At 41.8% G+C, this 21,661-nt stretch overlaps 1 protein-coding gene across 11 annotated transcripts in view; it reads right to left on the bottom strand.

Moving 5' to 3' along the window:
* The window catches only part of ARHGEF28 (Rho guanine nucleotide exchange factor 28), a 313,009-nt gene extending 291,555 nt beyond the window's left edge, over nt 1-21,454 (bottom strand). The window contains exon 1 of one of the 11 annotated variants that reach the window (XM_082374857.1): nt 18,271-21,454. In XM_082374857.1, the coding sequence (XP_082230983.1) occupies nt 18,271-19,005 (735 nt within the window). In that variant the 5' untranslated portion in view covers nt 19,006-21,454. Of the gene's footprint in view, nt 1-2,107; nt 2,178-18,270 lie in introns of those variants that run through there. The other 10 variants (XM_082374858.1, XM_082374854.1, XM_082374847.1 and 7 more) reach the window with 10 other exon arrangements.
* Between the last annotated feature and the right edge of the window lie 207 nt (nt 21,455-21,661).

Here is a 21,661-nt window from a genome sequence, read left to right as displayed (position 1 = left end):
CATGTAACTGTTTATATATTGCTCAGAGAGTCACAGAAAGCAAAAGATGAGGAAACTGAGGACAGGGATATGAGTCTTGCTTATGGGCTTGTGGCTAGGTGCCTGCCTGATCCCTTAAAGACGAATGCAGAAAAGAATGCAAGGAAGAGCTGAGATGAGGGGCAGGAGCCCAGGCCCACCTCACCCGCTCCTGTCACCTTGCATACCGTAGTACTAGTGTCCAAGACTTGCCATTTTCAAGACTGCTATTCACCATATGTGCATCTCACCTTAATCATATAGTGGTTTTGACACTTGTATCAATGCATGACAAAAATGGGACATTTATTGTTAACATTTCTGAAACAGATTGGTTTACCAATAAATGTTATTCTTTTTCTATACAAATTTGTCATTCCTAAGTAAAAGAGTACAAATGTGAAAAACTAACTTCCTTATCATAGTTAAAAGCTTATACTAGGGCTTCCCTGGTGGTACAGTGGTTAAGAATCTGCCTGCCAATGCAGGGGACATGGGTTCGAGCCCTGGTCTGGGAAGATCCCACATGCCGCGGGGCGACTAAGCCCGTGAGCCACAACTACTGAGCCTGCGCGTCTGGAGCCTGTGCTCTGCAACGGGAGAGGTCGCAACGGTGAGAGGCCCGAACACCGTGATGAAAAGTGGCCCCCGCTCGCCGCAGCTGGAGAAAGCCCACACACAGAAACGAAGACCCAACACAGCCAAAAATAAATATAAATTAATTAATTAATTAAAAAAAAAAAAACTTATACTAATGTGTCATAAGGTCTGTCTGTGATTGCATAAGTGATAATCACGACAGGCGTGCCTTCTCCAAATCTACTCACAGTCTTCTAAGTTACATGGGATACACTATAAACTTACATGCTTTTAATGTCTAGTGACATTAAGACTCACTATCCCATGTAATCCCACATCACAAGAAAGGGAAGACTTCTGGTGGAAGAAACCACTGTCTTTTTACTTATAAGAAGTTACCTACTGTATACTTATACTTAAAATGCAATAATTCTTATGGACTTATATACACTACCAAATGTAAAATAGATAGCTAGTGGGAAGCAGCCACATAGCACAGGGAGATCAGCTCAGTGCTTTGTGACCACCTAGAGGGGTGGGATAGGGAGGGTGGGAGGGAGACGCAAGAGGGAGGAGATATGGGGATATATGTATATGTATAGCTGATTCACTTTGTTATAAATCAGAAACTAACACACCATTGTAAAGCAATTATACTCCAATAAAGATGTTAAAAAAAAATGCAATAATTCTGTATCCAAGAAAGAAAAATAAAGGATTTAAACCATAAACTTATCCTACCAAAGAAAGCAAGCAGTAAATCACAAAACCACACAAAAAATAAGGCAGACTATAAAATAAAATGCTGTGTCTGGTATCTCACTGATAAAAATACAATTTATAAAAGTGTTTTTATTATGTGACAGAATGCATGTAAGTTTAGTTATGATTTTATTGATACATACACATTTTTACTAATCAGGAATATACTGACTCAAATATCCAAAGGTAAACACATGAATGTTCAACAGCTGCACAAGTTACTGACTTAAAAATTCTTCTTTGCAAACATCCATGTAATTTCTTAATGCAGAAAAAGGAGATTTCTGCACCTACTTCCACCGGAAGATGCTACAGGTCAAGGAAGGGTGTTTCCTTGGCTCTTCCTCCCTGCCAGAGGCCCCAGCACTGAGCATCTCAGAGCACTAAGCCCATACCTCCCCTAGAGCTGCTGCACACGCTGCCCTGTAAGGAGAGCCTGCATGACATACCTCTCATCAGGGGCTGCAGCAAACTTTCCACATCTCTCATATTGCTTTGTATAGCACCTTGCTTATAACAGAGCCCAATATTTTATTTCCCTGTTTTATTTCAAGGTAACTCAAGGTCATTGTAAAAAATTGTGTTCAACTGCATATGTACACAGAAAATAAAAACTCCCTCTAATCTCTCCATAGATGACTGAACAATATTTCATGCACGTCTGGCCTTAGGTCAGGTCTGTCAACAGACACGTCTTAACACCTACTTAGCTAAATTTTACACGCTGGAGACAAGCAGATCTGCTCACCAGACAGAGTCATCCTGGCTGGACATCAGTCTTCAAAAAAGCTACTCGTTCCCTCTTCCTTGTAATAAGCCTTAAATTCAATACAAACAAAAGTGCAGCAGCTACTCTAAAGAAGGAAAAAAAGGAAAAGAAACTATGAAAGTATCAGTAGGGAAATCAACCACATATTTGGAATTCTATGGGAATAAGTTAACAGAAGAAAACAGGCACCTGGCAGGAAAATATTTTAAGGAAATTATTGAGACGTGATACATTTCCTGTCAAAACAACACATGAGGTGGTGATTCATTTGATTAGTATCTTTTAAGCGCTATGCGACTTTAAATGCTCCATAAACTTAATGATATTCAATTGTGGCAACAAAGGATTTTATTTTTTAAGTACTAAGCTGTTCAAATGATCCTGTGCCCAAGAATAAAAACAAGCATGTACTCAATGTATTCACAACAGTATTCTTTAATGCCACTAAGGCAAGATAAGGAACTACTGTTTGCCTTCCCTAGTTTGGTTTTAGCCAGACTGGTGGCCGTGGACGTAATTCAAGTTATGGAGTCTTTAGTCCTGGACTGGAGAGCTGTCCGCCAACAACAGAAACATTAGAATCAGTTCGCGCTTAACTTAAGCAGACACCAAAGCCTTGATCAAACATTCCGAATTCTGTAAAATTGCTTCCATTCTCAAGTGTCTGTAGTTAGAAAAAAAAAAAAAAAAAAAAAAAATATATATATATATGGCTGGGTTTTTCCATACAAATTTAAAATGTAAACTCATTACAAGACTATTGCCAAAATAAATTGAAATACAAAATAGACATTACTGTTTGATAATATCCAAGTTTCTCCCCTGCTCCCCACCAAATAGTTATCATAAGCCCAAATTTGAAAGGGTTTTTTTTTTAATTAGCAACAATTATTTAAGTTCAATAAGCGTTTCAAGGCAAGTGCAGGAGTTTCTAGCTGAGTTATGACACCTGATACTCCAATTATATTTATGAACTAAGTACACAGATTTTCATTAAAATATCTATTTCTTAAATTCCCTTCTGTTTTTATAACATCACTGAAGCTGATACATATTTACAATATAGATTATGCTTAGGAAACTATACCAAACAACAACAACAACAGTAACATAAAGACCAGGCAATACTTTGATTCCCATTATACCAGGTACGGCTGCCAGGCCGCTCAGAGCACCCTGCCCGCACCACCTCCACATCACAACATACGCATGTGCTTTCATGGCTTCTGATTTGGCAGCGCTGAGATTTCCTGAAAAGCTACTCCTAAGCCTCTTCTCTCTAAGCCTTCAGCACCCATACAGGCCTGCCTCTTAGTAATTACTAGCCAAACTCAACTCAATGACGGCTCAAAACTCTAACAGAACTCTCAAACCCCCTGAGGTAGAAAAGCTTTGGAAAGAACTCCTGGATAAAGGTTTAGAGCCCCTACACCCAGCAAGTAGAATCCCAAACACCAGTACAATAAGATATCTTTATCTTGAGGTGTCATGCCTTAAAATGCCACCTTTTTATGAGCACAAGTTTACGTTCTTTAATATTACTAGTCAGGAGCTACATTAAATACTAGAGGTTTTAGAAATTTGCTATACCTTTTGAAAAAAAAGGAGGATTTCACTTGTTCAATTTTACAAGTTGAAAACAAAGTGGAGCGAGGTGGGGAAGGAGAGGGGAGAAAAAGAAAGAACCATTATAAGTGTTATTTTAGCTAAAAATTGGCATTTATCAAAAATGCCATTGGGACTTCCCTGGTGGCGCAGTGGTTAAGAATCCGCCTGCCAATACAGGGGACACGGGTTCAAGCCCTGGTCCGGGAAGATCCCACATGCCGCGGAGCAACTAAGCCCATGCACCACAACTACTGAGCCCGCATACCACAACTACTGAAGCCTGCGTGCCTACAGCCCATGCTCTGCAACAAGAGAAGCCACCGCAATGAGAAGCCCGCGCACCGCAATGAAGAGTAGCCCCCGCTCGCTGCAACTAGAGAAAGCCCGCGCGGAGCAACGAAGACCCAACGCAGCCAAAAATAAATAAATAAAAATAAATAAACTTTAAAAAAAAAAAAAAATGCCATGAATTTCAGTGCATATTCTCCACCCAGCCTCAATGGAGTTAGGGACATAAAGTCCATCTGCTAAAATGAAATTAATACCTATTTTCAGTCATCTTTGAATTCAATTAAAAATAATTACTAGATTATTACTGGCTGAGTCCACCTCACTGCTCGTGAAGTATTCAGACAACAATAACATGAGCTGCCATCACAGGGAAATCTCAGGGTATAAGCAACCATTTCTCCCTGTAAAGATGCAACCCTGAAGTAGCTTCTTCAAACCCACCTTCCTGAACAGTTCAGACATTGCCAGTCAAGTGTCTAAAAGTGCTCTGAAAACCAAACATTGGCTAGTAATCCAAGGGAGGCTCAAGACACCATCCTTACCTCCAGAGAAACACAGAACTTGAGAGTTAGGATGTACCATGGAGAAGGGGTTGGCCCAACTCCTCAGGTTTCAAATGAGTTCACTAGGGGGACTTCCCTGGCAGTCCGGTAGTTAATAAGACTCCACGCTTCCACTGCAGGGGGCACGGGTTCAATGCCTGGTCGGGGAACTAACATCCCGCATGCCACACGGCATGGCCAAAAAAAAAAAGAAGCAACCTAAAAATTAAAGGATATGAGACTTTTGCCTCATAATTCCTGTCCCATGGAAACTATTTTTTCTTTTTTTTATTATTTTATTTTTTTTATTGAAGTATAGTTGATTTTTAATGCTGTGCCAATCTCTGCTGTACTGCAAAGTGACTCAGTTATACACAGACAGTCTCTTTTTTATATTCTTTTCCATTATGGCTTATCACAGGATACTGAATATAGTTCCCTGTGCTGTACATTAGGACCTTGTTGTTTATCCAGTCTGTATGTAATAGTTTGCATCTACCAACCCCAAACTCCCAGTCAATTCCTCTCCCTCCCCCCTTCCCCTTGGCAACCACAAGTCTGTTCTCTATGTCCGTGAGTCTGTTTCTGTTTTGAAGATAGGTTCATTTGTGCCATATTTTAGATTTCACATATAAGTGATATCATATGGTATTTGTCTTTCTCTTTCTGACTTACTTCACTTTGTATGATAAACTCCAGTTGCATCCATGTTGCTATAAATGGCATTATTCATTCTTTTTTATGGCTGAGTAGTATTCCATTGTATATATGTACCACATCTTCTTTATCCATTCATCTGTCAATCGACAGTGAGGTTGTTTCCATGTTTTGGCTATTGTGAACAGTGCTGCTGTGAACATAGGGGGTGCATGTATCTTTTTGAATTATAGTTTTGTCTGGGTATATTCCCAGGAGTGGGATTCCTGGAGCATATGGTAATTCTATTTTTAGTTTTCTGAGGAACCTCCATACTGTTTTCCATAGTGGTTGCACCAACTTACATTCCCACCAACAGTGTAGTAGGGTTCCATGCAGCCTTTCTAAGTAAAGAACAAGGAACCATTCGAATTCCCATGGCTGACTTTAAAGATTTTAAAGATTCTTGACACTATGTTTTATATTCAATAAGCAAGCTATCAACATTTCTGGTTATTAAATAGGAGAAGAAAAAATACATAAGCATTTTATATAACAACTTCGTGTAACATGAAACATAACAATTGAAGAGAAATGCTTCTATTTTATTCCCCCTAAGAATCCATCAATTTAAAACTTAATAAAGCATTAATAATAGGTTTTGTGTATTGCCCCTGACCACCAAGAATGGTGAGTGGCCAGCAGGAGACTGGCTAAGTCTCTAAGGGCTGTGATAACCGGTATAAAAGCAACTTCCAGAAATTCATCCCTGAGAACTTCTGAAGGAAGTTGCAAAGCTAGCAATTTCACAAAAGGCAACGCTGAAGAGTTAGATGAGCTGTTTCTTATACATAAATATATGTAGTGATACATACTGGGTGTTCTGTCACTCCATCCCACCCAGATCCACCTCCAAACGTTATCATCAATCAATGAAATCACTACTTAAAGAAATCATCATGATTCATAGAACTAATCGAAGACCTCCCATCTGGAGAGGATATGGATTCTGTGGAGATGTGGAGAGATCATTATGTTCAAGGAGCTCCCGATTCCTAGGTTTGTGCTCTTTTCTACTCAAATGATAAGAAGAATTGCTTTGTTTTTATCCTCCCCCCTGCCTCTTTTCCAGAACAAATAATGAGGATATCATGCTCTAAAGAACTGTGTCAGACATACTAAAGCCCCAAATAACATGAGGCTGCCAAAAAACTAAGGATAATCAGATTTTTATTTCAACTTATTTTTCAAGCCAGAACATCAAGGAAGGGATAGATAGGTCTGCTTAGGACTGGTGATGTAGTGTAGATGAATGATAAGGAGAACTCCTCTACAGCTATTGAGATTTTGTCTCCTCTTGGAGAGAGATAACCTTCCAATTGAAAAGGACAGAAAGAACATCTGTAAGTGGGAAAGTCGATCATAAGAGGGCACCTAGAGGCTCTGAATAAGTTGCAGGCTGCTGGACAGGCCAAGATAGGAAAGAATCCAATGAGATTTTCCAACCATAATCAGTCAGGAACTGTGGACAATGACAGGATTCAAATATAGGAGAGAGGAACATATCATGCCAATTTTCAAAAAAGCCAATTCTAAACTACAGACAGAAGGAGCTTCATATTGATCGTAAGCAAGATTCTAGAACAGATTAAAGGGCTGATGTCTGAGTACCTCAGAGGAAGCAGTGACTACTTGGAGCCAGTGTGGGTTCCCCAAGAATAAGTCACGGGACAATAATCCCATTCCATTATGTGGTTACCAAACTGGTAACTCTATATAGTAGAGGTACAGTAGATTTGGTTGACAAAGTATATATCCTTATGACAGAATGGAGGATTAAGAATCCGATGCTAGTGCAAATAGGAGTAATTCGCTGAACAACTCTACCTGAAATTGATAAACATCAATCTGAAGTGAAGTTTGTATAGACACATCAAATTGTTCTGCCCTAGACCTCAGCCTAGGCAATAATTTTATTATTTCCTTAAGACATTAAAGAAATGCATATCAAATCTGTGGACAACTTGGAACAAAAGAGGGTAGTGAATGATAAATGTATAGATAAACAATCTAAAAGACTTTGAAAGGCTAGAACAGATGGTCATATACAGGAAAATTTAGATAAATATTAAGTTTTATTTATAGGACTAAGAAGCCAATTGCACACATCCATGAATGAGGAGATGGGGCTCAGCAGCAACAAGTGTAAAAACAAATTGGTTATTTTGAGATGACTGAACATCAAGAGTCAATGGCCTTGTTTAGAAGGACCATAGTCGGAAAGCCATTGTTTGAGAAATTATTCTGTCCTAGGTTCTGTGCTAAGCATTTTACGTAGACTATCTTATTGTGTCCTTTTAACCCTATAAGAGAAATAGGTAAAAACTGAGACTAAAAGTTTAGATGACTTGCCCAACACAAGGTAGAAAGTAGCAGAGCTGAGAGTCTACCCAACTTTCTACTCTGTAACTGGTAATCTTAACTATGAGGTTTCAGTGCTTCCCTGGGGGGTGAGGCGGGTCTCAGCAAGGGTGGGAATGGTTCTACTATACTCTGCACCATCAGTCAGCATCCAGAAGTACTACACTTTAAGAAAAATATAGCAAATTGGTATATGTTCAGTATTCAGGGTAGTGAGAGGATTCAAAATCATGTCACTTAATAAGAGCTGAAAGAGATTTACCAACTTAAATAAGGCTTAAAGGTAGGGTATGTAATTAATTTTCAAAAATGTAGGGGGCTGTTATGTAAAATAAATTGTTCAGGGGCTTCCCTGGTGGCGCAGTGGTTGAGAATCTGCCTGCCAATGCAGGGGACACGGGTTCGAGCCCTGGTCTGGGAAGATCCCACATGCCGCGGAGCAACTAGGCCCGTGAGCCACAACTACTGAGTCTGTGCGTCTGGAGCCTGTGCTCCGCAACAAAAAAGGCCGCGATAGTGAGAGGCCCGCGCACCGCGATGAAGAGTGGCCCCCGCTTGCTGCAACTGGAGAAAGCCCTCGCACAGAAACGAAGACCCAACACAGCCAAAAATAAATAAATAAAAAATAAAGAATTTTTAAAAAATAAAAAATAAAAAAGTAATAAATTGTTCATAATGGCCCCCAAGCAGCAGAACTATAAAATTTAACACAGGGGAAATGGTTTTTTAACAGCCTAAAGGTTTCCAAAGATAGACCACCTACAAACCAATGAAAATAGCCCTGGGAAAGCTCTACACTACAACAAAGCAGCAGCAGAAACCCTGTGGAGCTCAAAAACTGAGGATGACAGCAGAGAGAAGCATAGGAAGCATTTTACCTGCATCCCTCTATCCCTCAGTCCAGAGCAGCTTGGTGCCAAGAAGGATCCCCATGGAGGGATTTCACCCCACAAGGAAAAGGACAGTAGTAGAACCCTGGTAGGCCACCTCAACAATTCACAAAGGACAACAGCAAGAGGGGAAGAACAAAGGAACTACAAAACAATCAGAAAGCAATTAACAAAATGTCAATAGTATGTCCTTACCTATCAATAACTAAATTACTCTAAATGTAAATGGTTTAAATTAAAAGACAAAGAGTGGCTGAACGGACAAAAATACAAGACCCAAGTATATGCTTCCTACAAGACACTCACTTAAACTTCAAGGACACTCATAGGCTAAAAGTGAAAGGATAGGAAAAGATACTCCATACAAATGGAAACTAAAAGAACAGGGGTAGCTATACTTATGAGACAAAATAAACTTTAAGTGAAAAGTTATAAGAAGAGACAAGGTCATTATATAATAATGAGGTCAATTCATCAAGAGGATATAACAATTGTAATTATACACATGCCAATATTGGAGCACCTAAATATATTAAACAATTATTAACAAATCTGAAGGCAGAAATAGACAGCAATGCAAGAGTAGGGGACTTCAATAACCTACCTTCAACAATGGATAGATCATCCAGACAGAAAATCAATAAGGAAATAATGGACTTGAACTATACTTTAAGCCAAATGTACCTAACAAACATACAAAACATTCCATCCAACAGCAGCAGAAAACACATTCTTCTCAAGCACACACAGAACATCCTCCAGGATAGATCATATGTTGGGTCACAAAATTAATCTTAACAAATTTAAGAAGATGAAAGTCATATAAAATATCTTTTTTCAACCACAATGGTATGAAACTAGAAATCAATAACAGAAGGAACACCAGGAAAATAAACAGATGTGTGGAAATTAAAACACACTCTGAAAAACCAACTAGTCAAAGAAATCAAAAGAGTAATTCAAAAATCTTGAGACAAGAATAGAAACACAACATACCAAAACTTATGGGATGTAGCAAAGGCAGTTCTAAGAGAGAAGTTTTTAGTGATTAACATTTAAAGGAATGAAAAAAGAAACATACACAAATCAATAAATGTGTTAATAAATGCAGAAAAAGCATTTAACAAAAATTCAACATCCTTTAATAAGAACTCAACAAATTGGGTACAGAAGGAACACACCTCAACAAAATAAAGACCATATATGACAAACCCACAGATAATACTATACTCAACAGTGAAAGGTTGAAAGCTTTCCCTCTAAGATCAGGAACAAGACAAGGATGTCCCCTCTTACCACTCCTATTCAACATAGTACTGGAAGTTCTAGCCACAGCAATTAGGCAAGAAGAATTAAAAGGCATTCAAATAGGAAAAGAAGTAAAAATGTCTGTTTTCAGATGACATGATCTTGTATAGAAAATTCTCAGTACTCCACAAAAAAACTGTTAGACCTAATAAATGAATTCAGTAAAGCTGCAGGATACAGAATCAACATACAAAAATCTGTTGCATTTCTGTACACTAATTAACTATCTGGAGAATAAAGAAAATAATGCCATTTACAATAGCATCAAAACCAGTAAGATACTTAGGAATAAGTCTAACCAAGGAAGTGAAAGATCTATACACCAAAAACTGTAAGACACTGAAGAAACCGAAGACAAACAAATGGAAAAATATCCGTGTTCATGAATCAGAGGAGTTAATATTGTTTAAATGTCCATACTACCCAAAGCCATTTACAGATTCAAAGTAATCCCTATCAAAATTCCAATGACTTTTCAGAAAAATAGAAAAAAATTGTCCTAAAATCTGTATGGAACCACAAAAGTCCCTGAATAACCAAAGCAATATTAAGAACAAGATTGGAGGCATCATACTTCCTGATGTCAGACTATATTACAAAGCTACAATATAACAGTCAAAACAATATGGTACTGGCTGAAAAACAGACATAGAGACCAATGGAACAGAACTGAAAGCCCAGAATAAACCCATGCATATATGGTCAATATTTAACAAGGGTGCCAAAAACACTCAATGACAAAAGGATAGCCTCTTCAATAAATGGTGTTGGGAAAACTGGATATCCATATGTGAAAGAATAAAATTGGACCAGTATCTTACACCACTCACAAAAATTAACTTGGAATGGATTAAGGACTTGTAAGACTTGAAACCATAAGACTCCTAGAAGAAGATAAGGCAGGGGAGCTCCTTAACAACATCTCAGCCATGATTTTTGGATATGACACCAAAAGAACAAGCAACAAATGCAAAAAAATCAACAAGTGGGACTACATCAAACTAAAGCTTCTGCACAGCAAAAGAAACCATCAACAAAATGAAAAGGCAACCTACAGAATGGGAGAAAATATCTATAAACCATATATCTAATAAGGGGTTAATATCCAAAATATATAAGGAACTCAAACAACTCAATAGCAAAAAAAAAAATCTCATTTTTAAAATGGGTAGAGGACTTACACAGACATTTTAACAAAGACAACATACAGACAGCCAACAAGCACATGATGCTCAACATCACCAATCAGGGAAATGCAAATCAAAACCACAATGAGATCACCTCACACCTGTTACAATGGCTATTATCAAAAATCAAGAGATAAATGCTGGTGAAAGTGTAGAAAAAAGGGAACACTGGTGCACTGTTGATTGGAATGTAAATTGGTGCAGCCACTATGGAAAACTGGATTGCAATTCCTCACAAAATTAAAAATAAACTACCATATGATCCAGCAATCCCAATTCTGGGTACATAGCCTAAGGAGATGAAATCATTATCTCAAAAAGATTGCATTCCTGTGTTCATTGCAGCATTATACACAATAACCAAGACATGGAAATAACCTAAGTGTCTGTAAAGATGAATGTATAAAGAAAATGTAATATGTGTAACACAGTGGAATATCATTCAGCCATTAGAAAAGGAAATCTTGCCTTTTGCGACAACATGGATGAAATGGAGGGCATAGAACTAAGTGAAATAAGCCACCATAGAAAGACAAATTCTAGGGACTTCCCTGGTGGTGCAGTGGTTAAGAATCCGCCTGCCAGTGCAGGGGACATGGGTTCGATCCCTGGTCCAGGAAGATCATCTGAAGCCCACGCACCTAGAGCCCGCGCTCCGCAACGAGAAGCCACTGCAGTGAGAAGTCACGCACCACAACAAAGAGTAGCCCCCGCTCGCAGCAACTAGAGAAAGCCCACACGCAACAATGAAGACCCAATGCAACCAAAAATAAATAAATAAAATATAAATAAATTTATAAGAAAAAAAAGAGACAAATTCTATATGCTATACAACATCAGCAATACGTGGAATCTTATGAAAAAAAAGAGGCCAATTTCATAAAAACAGAATAGAATGGTGACTCAAGAGGCTGCGGGAATGAGGAAACAGGGAGATATAACTGAAAGTCTGTACCTCTTGAAAAGTTCTGAGTATCTAACATACAGCATGGGTGACTATAGGTAAAAATACTGTATTGTATACTAGAAAGTTGCTGAGATTAGATCTTAAGTGTTCTCATCACAAAAAAGTTAACTATGTGAGGTGATGGATGTGTTAATTATCCTTGGTAATCATTCCACAATGTACACGTATATCAAATCATACTGCACACTTTGACAAATAATTGTGTGTATCTAAAGTTGAGGGGGGGAAAACAAAGATAGACTGGGGTATCTGTGGTTACTGGTCCCCCATTACTGAAAGTATTCAAGGACAGTATTCAAATGGTCAACCATGTGGAAGTATGCTATACAGGGGGATTGTTCACCTGCTAGAAACTAGAGAAAAACCTTTCAGGATTGTTTCAGTCCTAAGATTCTAACTCTGAACAAGAATTTCATTCATTTCCCCAGACAGAACATACAATTTCCTAAGAGAGGCCTGCGTAGCCTCTCATTTATATCTCAGAAGGACTAGCTATCTAACTTCTTGAGCAACATTCTCCTTTCCTCCCCTGCAGCCCAATATTTTCCAATGCGATCCACACCTTATACACAGGAAAACAATCACCATTAGCCTCTATGGGGATGCTGTAAACTAGGACTTGTTGACATGACAGTTAGCAAAATTACTAACCAACCAACCAATATAGGTATATTCTGTGGAGCCCCCTACAGAGTAGCCTAAATCAGGGTCCCTGCCATCAATGGGCCTACAGTCAAGTTGGAAAGTTGAGAAGTTGGTCAAGGGTTTCAGAGAGATGGTGGTTTGAACTTGCTTTGAGGATTGCAACAGATTTTCGCTAGAAAGGAAAGGGAACAAAGGAACAAAGTCAAAGAAGGTAGGGAGTACACGGCACATTCCACAGGCAGGTACCAGTCCTGGCTAATGGGAGCAGGGGTGGGGGGACACAAGAGGAGGCAGTAGGAGACAGGTGACTTGCCCATAGCTTAAAAGGGATACCAGGAGAATTACCCTTCCCTGGATTCTTTCAGATGCAGAAAGCCAGAAACACTAAAGGTTAGGTAAATGGCTAGCAAACCCTTTTATAAATAGCTAGTATCACCTTTTTAAAAAATGATGCCAGGGGACTCCCCTGGTGGTCCAGTGGTTAAGACTTGGCCTTCCAAAGCAGGGGGCGCAGGTTCAATCCCTGGTGGGGGAGATAAAATCCCACATGCCTCCCGGCCAAAAAACCAAAACATAAAACAGAAGCAATATTGTAACAAATTTCAATAAAGACTTTAAAAATGGTCCACATCAAAAAAAAAAAAAAAAGATGTCAGGCCCAAGCTGAGTGATTATGAACCCAGGTGATCCCAACGAACAGCCAGGCTCAGAATCCTGGGTTCAGGGCTCAGATAACCCATAATCTCATTAATCACTGGGCACCCCCTACTTTTTGAAACTAACACCTGGCCACACAGCAAACCAGGAGGCTGGTGGAGCAAGAAAATGAGGAAAACTGTCGAAAAAGGACCATGCACAGACAATAAACAATGGTCATTAGGGAGAAGAGACAAATTTGCTCCACAGACTTCGCCTGAACCATCCAGCCCAACGAAAACTTCTTAATCTTCACAAATGGTCAGAAGTCCTTAATGAGACTGCCTTTGCTCCAAGCCCTTCTAGTTTACAGCACCCCTGCAAAGGCCATTGGTGATGTTCTCCTGTGTATCAGGTGTGGAAATACTTTAATCATGAAATTCAGAAATAATCAGTCCACTTGTCTTTCATCTTCCCAGATCTACCCCACCCCTCTTCCACAAGAAGGGGTTCTACAGAAGAAAGGGAGCAGGACGGCCTATGACCCACATGCATGGGATCCAGACATTCATGTCTAAAATCTCTCTGGACTAAGTCCAGAAAGATAACTCAGTCATTTCAACCTGATGACTGTCTGGTGATCAAGGTGAGGTAAGTTAATAGTATTATTTCATAATCCCTTCAAACGTTTACTGACCGCCCGCTGCAGGCGCAGTTCTGACCCTGTGGACAGTACATTCCTGTCCTGTGTTGCCCAAGACAGCCACGGCTGAACTGACAAACGCCCTCCTCACCTTCAAATTTCAGGACAGTATAGAATGTTAGAACCAGAGGTCCTTAGAGACCATCAAGTCTACCCCTTTCCGTTTGACCAGATGAGGAAGCTGAGACCCACAGAGGGGTCATACTTGCCCAAGGTTACACAGATGAGAGGCCACAGGCAACAGTCTCCATCCCTGCCTTGGACTCCCAGCCTAGGGCGCTTCCCCTTGAGATCACACGGACATCTCACTGCCTTCTGAAACCTGGAAAACCTGCTCAAGCTCCTTTTTTTTTTAAATGTCTATTTTCTATTTGTTATAAATATAACCATCATTTTCTCGCACTTAATCTCTACCAGGCACTACCAGAAGGGCTCTCTGCAAATTAACTCAGTGAATTCTCCCAACAACCCTAGAGGGCAGGTTACAGTGATTATCCCCATTTTACAGATGGGAAACCTGAGGTAGAGAGAGGTGGTACAGCCAGGACAGAGCCAGGACCGTCTAATGAGACAGGCTGGCTCCGGAGTCCCCACTCTTAACCACTTGGTTATAGTTTACGAAAGATAATTGCTTTAACTTATAAAATGATGGAAGAAGAGGTGCAAGCCTTAAAAAGGGCATGATCACTAGTGTATGATAATGAATTTAAGAGCTAAACCATACATTTCATTAATATATGCAATATATTTCATGATTATTTATTAAGGGAATGTCTGTATATTTGAGGGAAATACAGAAAGCATGTTAACATCTTAAGCATTTTCTAAAGGCAAAATGATCATGTGCACACCAGTCAAACAAAGCCTGCCACTTGAAATAGGCAGAATGTTATCTGAGTGCTGAGTACACATGCTATTATGTAAAGCGAAGGTGTCGTTGCCCATCTCCATCTATGCGGGCCTTCACTCATGGCTATGAGGCATTCTTTTTACATCAACTTTCTACAGAAATCAAACCTCAAATTAATAAACTGAGGATTAAAATAAGAGAACACACCTCTGAAAATTAAAATACATTTTTTATAAAAGTGTTCAAAACCAAGATCACTGGAACAATTGCCCAATATTCAATTATGTTTTCACTTTCCTTCATACTAAAAATGATGTCAAATCTCATTACCTTGGTTATCCAGGAGAAGAAGTCCAGGAGCAAGAATGGTAGAAATAAGCAAATTTCAATGTGCCAAAGAGCAAATTTCAAGGGAAAAATTGCAGTCAAGTTAAGAAGATGTACTATCACAGAAAAAATTACCTGCCATTTTATCAGCCAAATGTCTTAGTGTTGAGTGTGGAGAGGCCCACTCAAAATGCAACAGATCCTAAAAATTCTAAAATCAGAAAAGTACTGTCTTAGACATGAAATCCACAGTCCAGAGAATTAAAGTAGAGAGCAGTGCCAGGCATATAGTAGGCCCTCAAATATTTGTTGAATAAATATAAGAAAATGTTCACAAAAAGAGAGGGGCATGATAGAGACCATCCAAATGGCAACATAGCAGAGCGACACTGCTTTGAGGTTTTGAGAACTTTTAAATACCTGGAAAATTACAAAAGCACTAAGGATTATAGAGACTGGACAAAAATGGCAGAGTACCATCCAATCAGGGCAAAATGCTCTGTGGTCTAGTACCTGACCTGCACTTCGTAAGAAAAATATCTCTAAGCCCAGCTTTGCCTACGGGAGGGATCTGGACTCAAGCCCTACAGCGTGGCATAATATTTACAGTACAACTCTAACATGGCAAAATTCCCTGAATTTGGTGCACTTCAAGTATAACACTGTTTTTAATTTAGAACTCTCAGTGGGAGTTGCCCAGCTTGACCCATCTCTTCGTAACAAATTTAAGGTCACAGGAAAATTATCCTATAGCTTCTCTGTTTCACTAAAGCAACATAAATACAAATGCAATTAGAAAAAACCTACATAAACCAGATCTGTCATATCTGATCAGTAAATTAAAGCATAATAAAATTACAGTCAGCCTGGGAGTTTGAGAGTAATTTGGACTCTCTGCAGTACCATTCTAACCATGTGCCAATTGTAAAGGGTTTTCCGACATTTACTGGGTTGGCCAAAAAGTCTGTTCAGGTTTTTCCGTAAGATGTTACGGAAAAACCCGAATGAACTTTTTGGCCAAACCAATATATCATAAACCTTTTTTCTGGGGAGTCACACTTGGTCATAAGCTCTGGCAGAACTTGAAGTTAGAGCTTAAGTACCAATACAGTGGTTACCAATTTTGTACAGAATGCTTAATATAGAAGTAACATTATATTCCTTTATTTGTTTTAATACCTATTTAAAACACATATCCTTTTCTCATTTACCAAAGGAGGTCATGTGTCACAGCTCACCTGAAATTCCCGTGCAACTTAAGTCTTAGCCACAACAGTAGTTTCTTATAAGAGCACAATGAGAAAATATTCCAAACTCTTCTGCAGTACTCACATGATTAAACAAAAAAAGGTGTGAAACACAAGTGAGGCCCCTGATGAAATTTCATAGAGCCTTAGTTACCAACTACTATTTCCTCTTTACCTTTAAGTGTTTCTGAACTGCTTAGAGGACAGGAGAAGTGCTTCAAAGGAAAGTCTAACGACACGCCTGTTACATAACCTGTTCTTGGTTGGCCAGGCTATGTGGTTTTGATAAGGAAGAAAACACAATCAAAAGGAGGACAAACACTGATTCTCTGTTCTCCATTCTCCCATTAGCCAGGACATTCACCTGAGTCAAACGCCCAATAGCTAGCTCTGTGCCTCAGTTTCTCTAACCACTAAATATGAGGTCTGATGCTATCCAAATTCCTGTTTGATCAAAGTTAATGAGCACAATAATCACACAGAAAGTCCACATCAGAACATTACACTGAAATACTATGTTGTATAAGAAAACTCCAAAGGTTTTTGCAGTAGAAATTTCTTTTGCTCTAAATACTACAAAGGAATCAGATTGGCTATTAATCAAGATAAGGCAAATACCAATGTGCTTTAAGCATGTGTATATAAAAACCCAAGACAGTTATACTAAAAAGCTTCCCAGGTAATCTGCTTGGATTATGATGTGCAAAGAGCAACCCACAGAACCCAAGAGAACAGGTCTTCGATTTTTTGTTGTGAAAAAAGGACTTCAATTCCCCTGACATCTTCAGGGCCTAGAACACAAGATGGCAAAGCTTTAGAAAACCAGGGACCCCATGGGACCCCAAATGATCAGTTCCTTCTAAACATCTTACGTTTTCGTATTTCTTACCCAATTGGCGCGGGTCTGGTGGTAAACCTCTTTAACTCTGGGTCTGAGGGGACGTGTCTCGACTCAGGCAGAGGTCAAGAAGGGAGAAGCTGCGCAAACACAGATGTTGCAGCCAGCTACAACCAATGGGGGGCGGGGGGGCGCTGTGGGCTCCTAGGGAGGAAGATGGATTCTCTCCTGGAAATCTAATTGGTGTCTGGGAAACGAGAGTTGGGTTTCCAAGGCTGCCTGAGCACCCAGCTTCCACAAAGCCCTGCATAGGCGAGGATGCCTCCCTGGCCAACAGGCCGTCATTATGCCCCTGTGGAAACTCCCAGCACGGAAAGGTTAGGGGACCACCAGGCACACCCCAGGTTTCCAAGAGGAAAACAGATCCACGAAATAATCCTAAGGAAGTCCAACGGAATTCTGGCCGCCTCTCCTAACCAAGATAACTATAGATGCCTTTTAAAGCACAACATGTGTTTCCACATGAAAGAAATGTTAGCGCTTGTGTCCTGAGCTTCCGCTTGGTCTGCTGCTCTCTGGCGACCCGGCCCCGCCGAGCACCCTCACCCCGGAGCCAGGCACTGATGGGGAAGGGAAACCCCAGCTTTCGAGGCTCTGCCTTCTCCACCGCAAGAAGACCATTTATTTCCCCGCCGCCCGAAGGACAGCGGCCGGGCTTCCACCCGCCCATGCCCGGTCCCCTGAGCGGGGCCGGCGGGGGCGAGAGGGGCCGCGCGGTCCGGGCGACCCAGCGCTCCGCAGCTGCAGCCGCCGCGCCGGCCGCGCCGCCTCTGCACTTGTTGCCATCCCCGAGGACAGGGAGGCGGCGGCCATCCCCCGCGCCGCCGAGCCCGCGGCAGCACCCCCTTTCCACCTCCGCTGATCCTCGCGCCCTCCGGAACCCTGGAGAAAGTAGCTCCTCGAGGGCGAACTCAGGTGAGGCGGCCAAACTTTTCCACCCCGGGCGGCCAGGAGACGCGGGGATGGAGCCCCCAGAGAGCACTTACCCGGAGGTGCTGTCCCGCAGCCTCCGACGCCCGAGCGAGGCGCTGCCCCCGCGCCCTCCCCGAGGGCGCCCGGAACGCGCCGCCGGAGCCGGGCAGGATCTCCCGAAGCGGCCCACGCCCCGCGGCGGCGCGGCCCGGGCAGCGCGAGGGGGCGGAGCCGAGGCCGCGCTCCGGGGCCGCGCTGGCTGCGCCCGCGGCGGGGGCCACCCCGCTCGCTCCGCGCCTGCCGGCTGCCGCTGGATCTCCGCCTGCCCGCCTCCCGGCCCCGGCATCACATGGCCGGGCCCGCCCGCCGCCGCGCCCGACACCGGCTCCAGGAGGAAACCTGAAGCTGCCCGACCGCGCGGGCTCCGCCGGCCCCCTCCCAACGCCCGCGGCCGCTTGCCTCGGCCTCGCTCCCCCGGCCCCGAGCGCTGGGACCGGCGGGGGCTCCGAGCCCGGGGAGCGCGAGGTTGCGCCCTGGTGGCGGCGCCCGCGCGCCCCGGACCCCACTGGCCTCGCCTGGGCGCCGCCAGAGGGAGGGGTCGGCTGCCGGCTCCTGAAAGGAGATGTGCCTGGCCCGAGGCAGCCCCAGGCTGTCCTCGGCCAAAAGCCACCACAGTTGTGACTTAACGTGGCCCATTTCTTACCTAAACATCTGTAGACGCCCTCTTGTTTCTCGAGGCTCAGGTTCCTCAAGCCGAGAGCTTCGCGAGCTGCGATTCTCTGCGCCTTCACAACAGCAAGGGGCTCCATTAGAAGTCACCATAATATGAAAACCCTCTTTCTTACCATGAACAGCAATATGAGAGGGACCCCCTTACCATCAACGCACTTTTCTGGTTAGAACTGATCGCAACCCCAAGCAGAGAAGCCTCTCCATCAGCCAGGCCTTCCTAAAAGAGACTTCAGATAATGATAGCAGCTTTAAAGGCAAAAGTACCGATTTGATTTTTCTAATAATTACCTTGAGTCTTTGTTTTGGTTTTCCTGTGAAGACCTGCCGCCCGCAGAACCAGTAATCTCCACAGTCCTAACACAGGGCACTTTTGGAGTATATCATATTTGTTTTTTTCAAGTGAAGTAGCCCGAGAGAGCTGGCCACCGAGACACCCCTCCCCAGCTGTCACCAACACCTCTCCTGGGCCTTAGCCATTTTGGCCTCCCTCCTGGTCCTCACCTTGCCCAGCCCACCTTGCCGACAGAGCAGCCTGAGGAAGAAGGCAAGGCTGAAGAAGAGAGCAAGGAAACCCTGCCTTGTGTCCTTCACCCTGTTCCAAGGCAAAGGTCCGGGCTTCTGCCTTGATAAAGTGACCCCACCCTGGCAAAGCTCGCCTGACCCCATGCTGCAATCCCAGCTCCTGCTTCGCGGAGCTGGGACCCCGAGGCCTGGCCTCAGGGACTGCCTTTTAAAGAAAAAGAAGTTCCTGCCCATTTCCAGGACTTCAAAGTACTCAAGACAAAAAAAATTAAAAGTTTTATATTTTTCAAAACTAAAAAATATTTCCAACCCTAAAATGTGTACTGGAGATTAACTGAACAACACACTTGACAAAAATGGTTTCCAATCCGTGGTGAGCAAAAATATTGATGAATTTGTGGCCTTTGTTGTTATGCTTCTTTTTACATCACTGGTACTGTGCGTTTTCTTTTCTTTCTTTCTCCCCCCTCCCTTTTTTCGTTACTTCTGTCAGATATGTAGATAGAAAAAAAATACGAAAATGTGGGAGGAGGACCAACTATTATAAGAAGTTACCCCAAAACCTCCTTCCCCACTAAAATTAAGAAACAAACAAGCAAAACTAGTACTTGTGGAACCCTCAGCAACTGAGGACATATAATCATGCTATCTGCAGTTTTCTTGCCCTCTCTCAAGCACTGAGCTTGATCAATATTTAAATATTTAAATATTTAAATAAGTACTTGGCTTTCAACTTCTCTTGGTTCAAATATTAAGCAAAGTGTACTCTAGCAACCTTAAAAGAAGCCCGTGGATATATGCAGCAGGAAGCTATCAATCCTCTGCATCTGATTGATTTTGCTGCTCCAGATATAGGTCACTCAGGACACTGAGATAGTGCTAAGCTTGGCTGAGATGGCATTTGTTTAGAATTCAAAGACTACGTATTCTCCAGCCCCAGAAAAGGGACATTCAGCCAACAAGAAACCAGGCTGGTAATTCAGTTGGGAAAATTCTTACTTCCCAGTGAATATTAGGCCAGTGTCCCAGCTCAGCTTTGTCTTTTCTAGTTATTCAGTCTCCATTCATCCTTACAGACTTCAGACAGAACTCCATAAATCCTGTCCAGTTTCTGCCAGCCTCTGAACTTTGGCAAAGCTTAATGACCTTACCACACAATTTAGCACCTGATTCTTTTCACTGTCATATGTCAGACTAATTCAGGTCCTTAGCCTCTTCACTTGTCATTTCAAGGGCAAAGACTGTTTTTTTATCCCAGTAATCTCCACAGTCCTAACACAGGGTACCTTTGGAGTATTTAATATTTGTTTTTTTCAAGTGAAGTATCATATCAGTTATGCAGGTTGGAAAATGTATATCACAATTTTCAAACTTTTCTTTAATGGATTAAAACCACTCAAAATTCTGTTAGCTACTTAATTCTTTCCTGGTCTTCATTCTATTTCCTTTGCCAGTAATTCTCAAAGACTGAATAATGGTAAATCTAATGTTCGGACATATGAGTTAGGAAATTATCAGTGTTTCCTAAATAAAAGCATGACAGTAGAGGACAATAGTTTTGGGGTGGGGGGGGGACAAATTTTGGAACTAGAAATTGGATGAGCTTGGGAAGAGCCAGCCTTTCTAAGCCTCCATTTCCTCAGCTGTAAAATGAGCATAAGAATAGTATTTATTACCATGGTGAAGATTAAATGACTGAAGGTGATTATGGGACACATAATAAGGATGTAGGAAATGGTGGCAATTAATTTTTCGGGGTATGTATATACTAGGAGAACACTTCAGAACTTTGAGAATTAATAGAGCATGTCAGACTCCAAGGTAAGAAACTAGCTCTGGACTATACACTTGGTTGCTCAGAGTGAGAAGGTTAGGGAATACAGAAGAGGCCAAAATGATCAAAACCAGGGGGCAAATCTTGTGGGGAAAGGCTCACAGTTCTCATTCTGGCTCCACATTAACATCACCTTAGAAGCTTTAAAAATGAGACCTTGATTCCCACAATCCCACCCCAGACCAATTATTTCAGAATCTCTAGGGGATGGGTCCCACACGTTGGGTTTTTTTTTTTTAAGCTCCCCAGATGATTCCAATGGTCTGCCAAAGTTGGGAAGAGCTGTACTAAAGGAACTGAATTCATTGCCACTGGAGAAGAATGAGAGCCAGCCCTCGATTAAAGGAGGCTAAGGGAATCAGCTCTTTCATTTCTAC

This window comes from Balaenoptera borealis, assembly GCF_965194805.1.
Source record: "Balaenoptera borealis genome assembly, chromosome: 2".
Classification (NCBI taxonomy): domain Eukaryota; kingdom Metazoa; phylum Chordata; class Mammalia; order Artiodactyla; family Balaenopteridae; genus Balaenoptera; species Balaenoptera borealis.
This window is presented reverse-complemented; position numbering and strand designations above follow the sequence as displayed.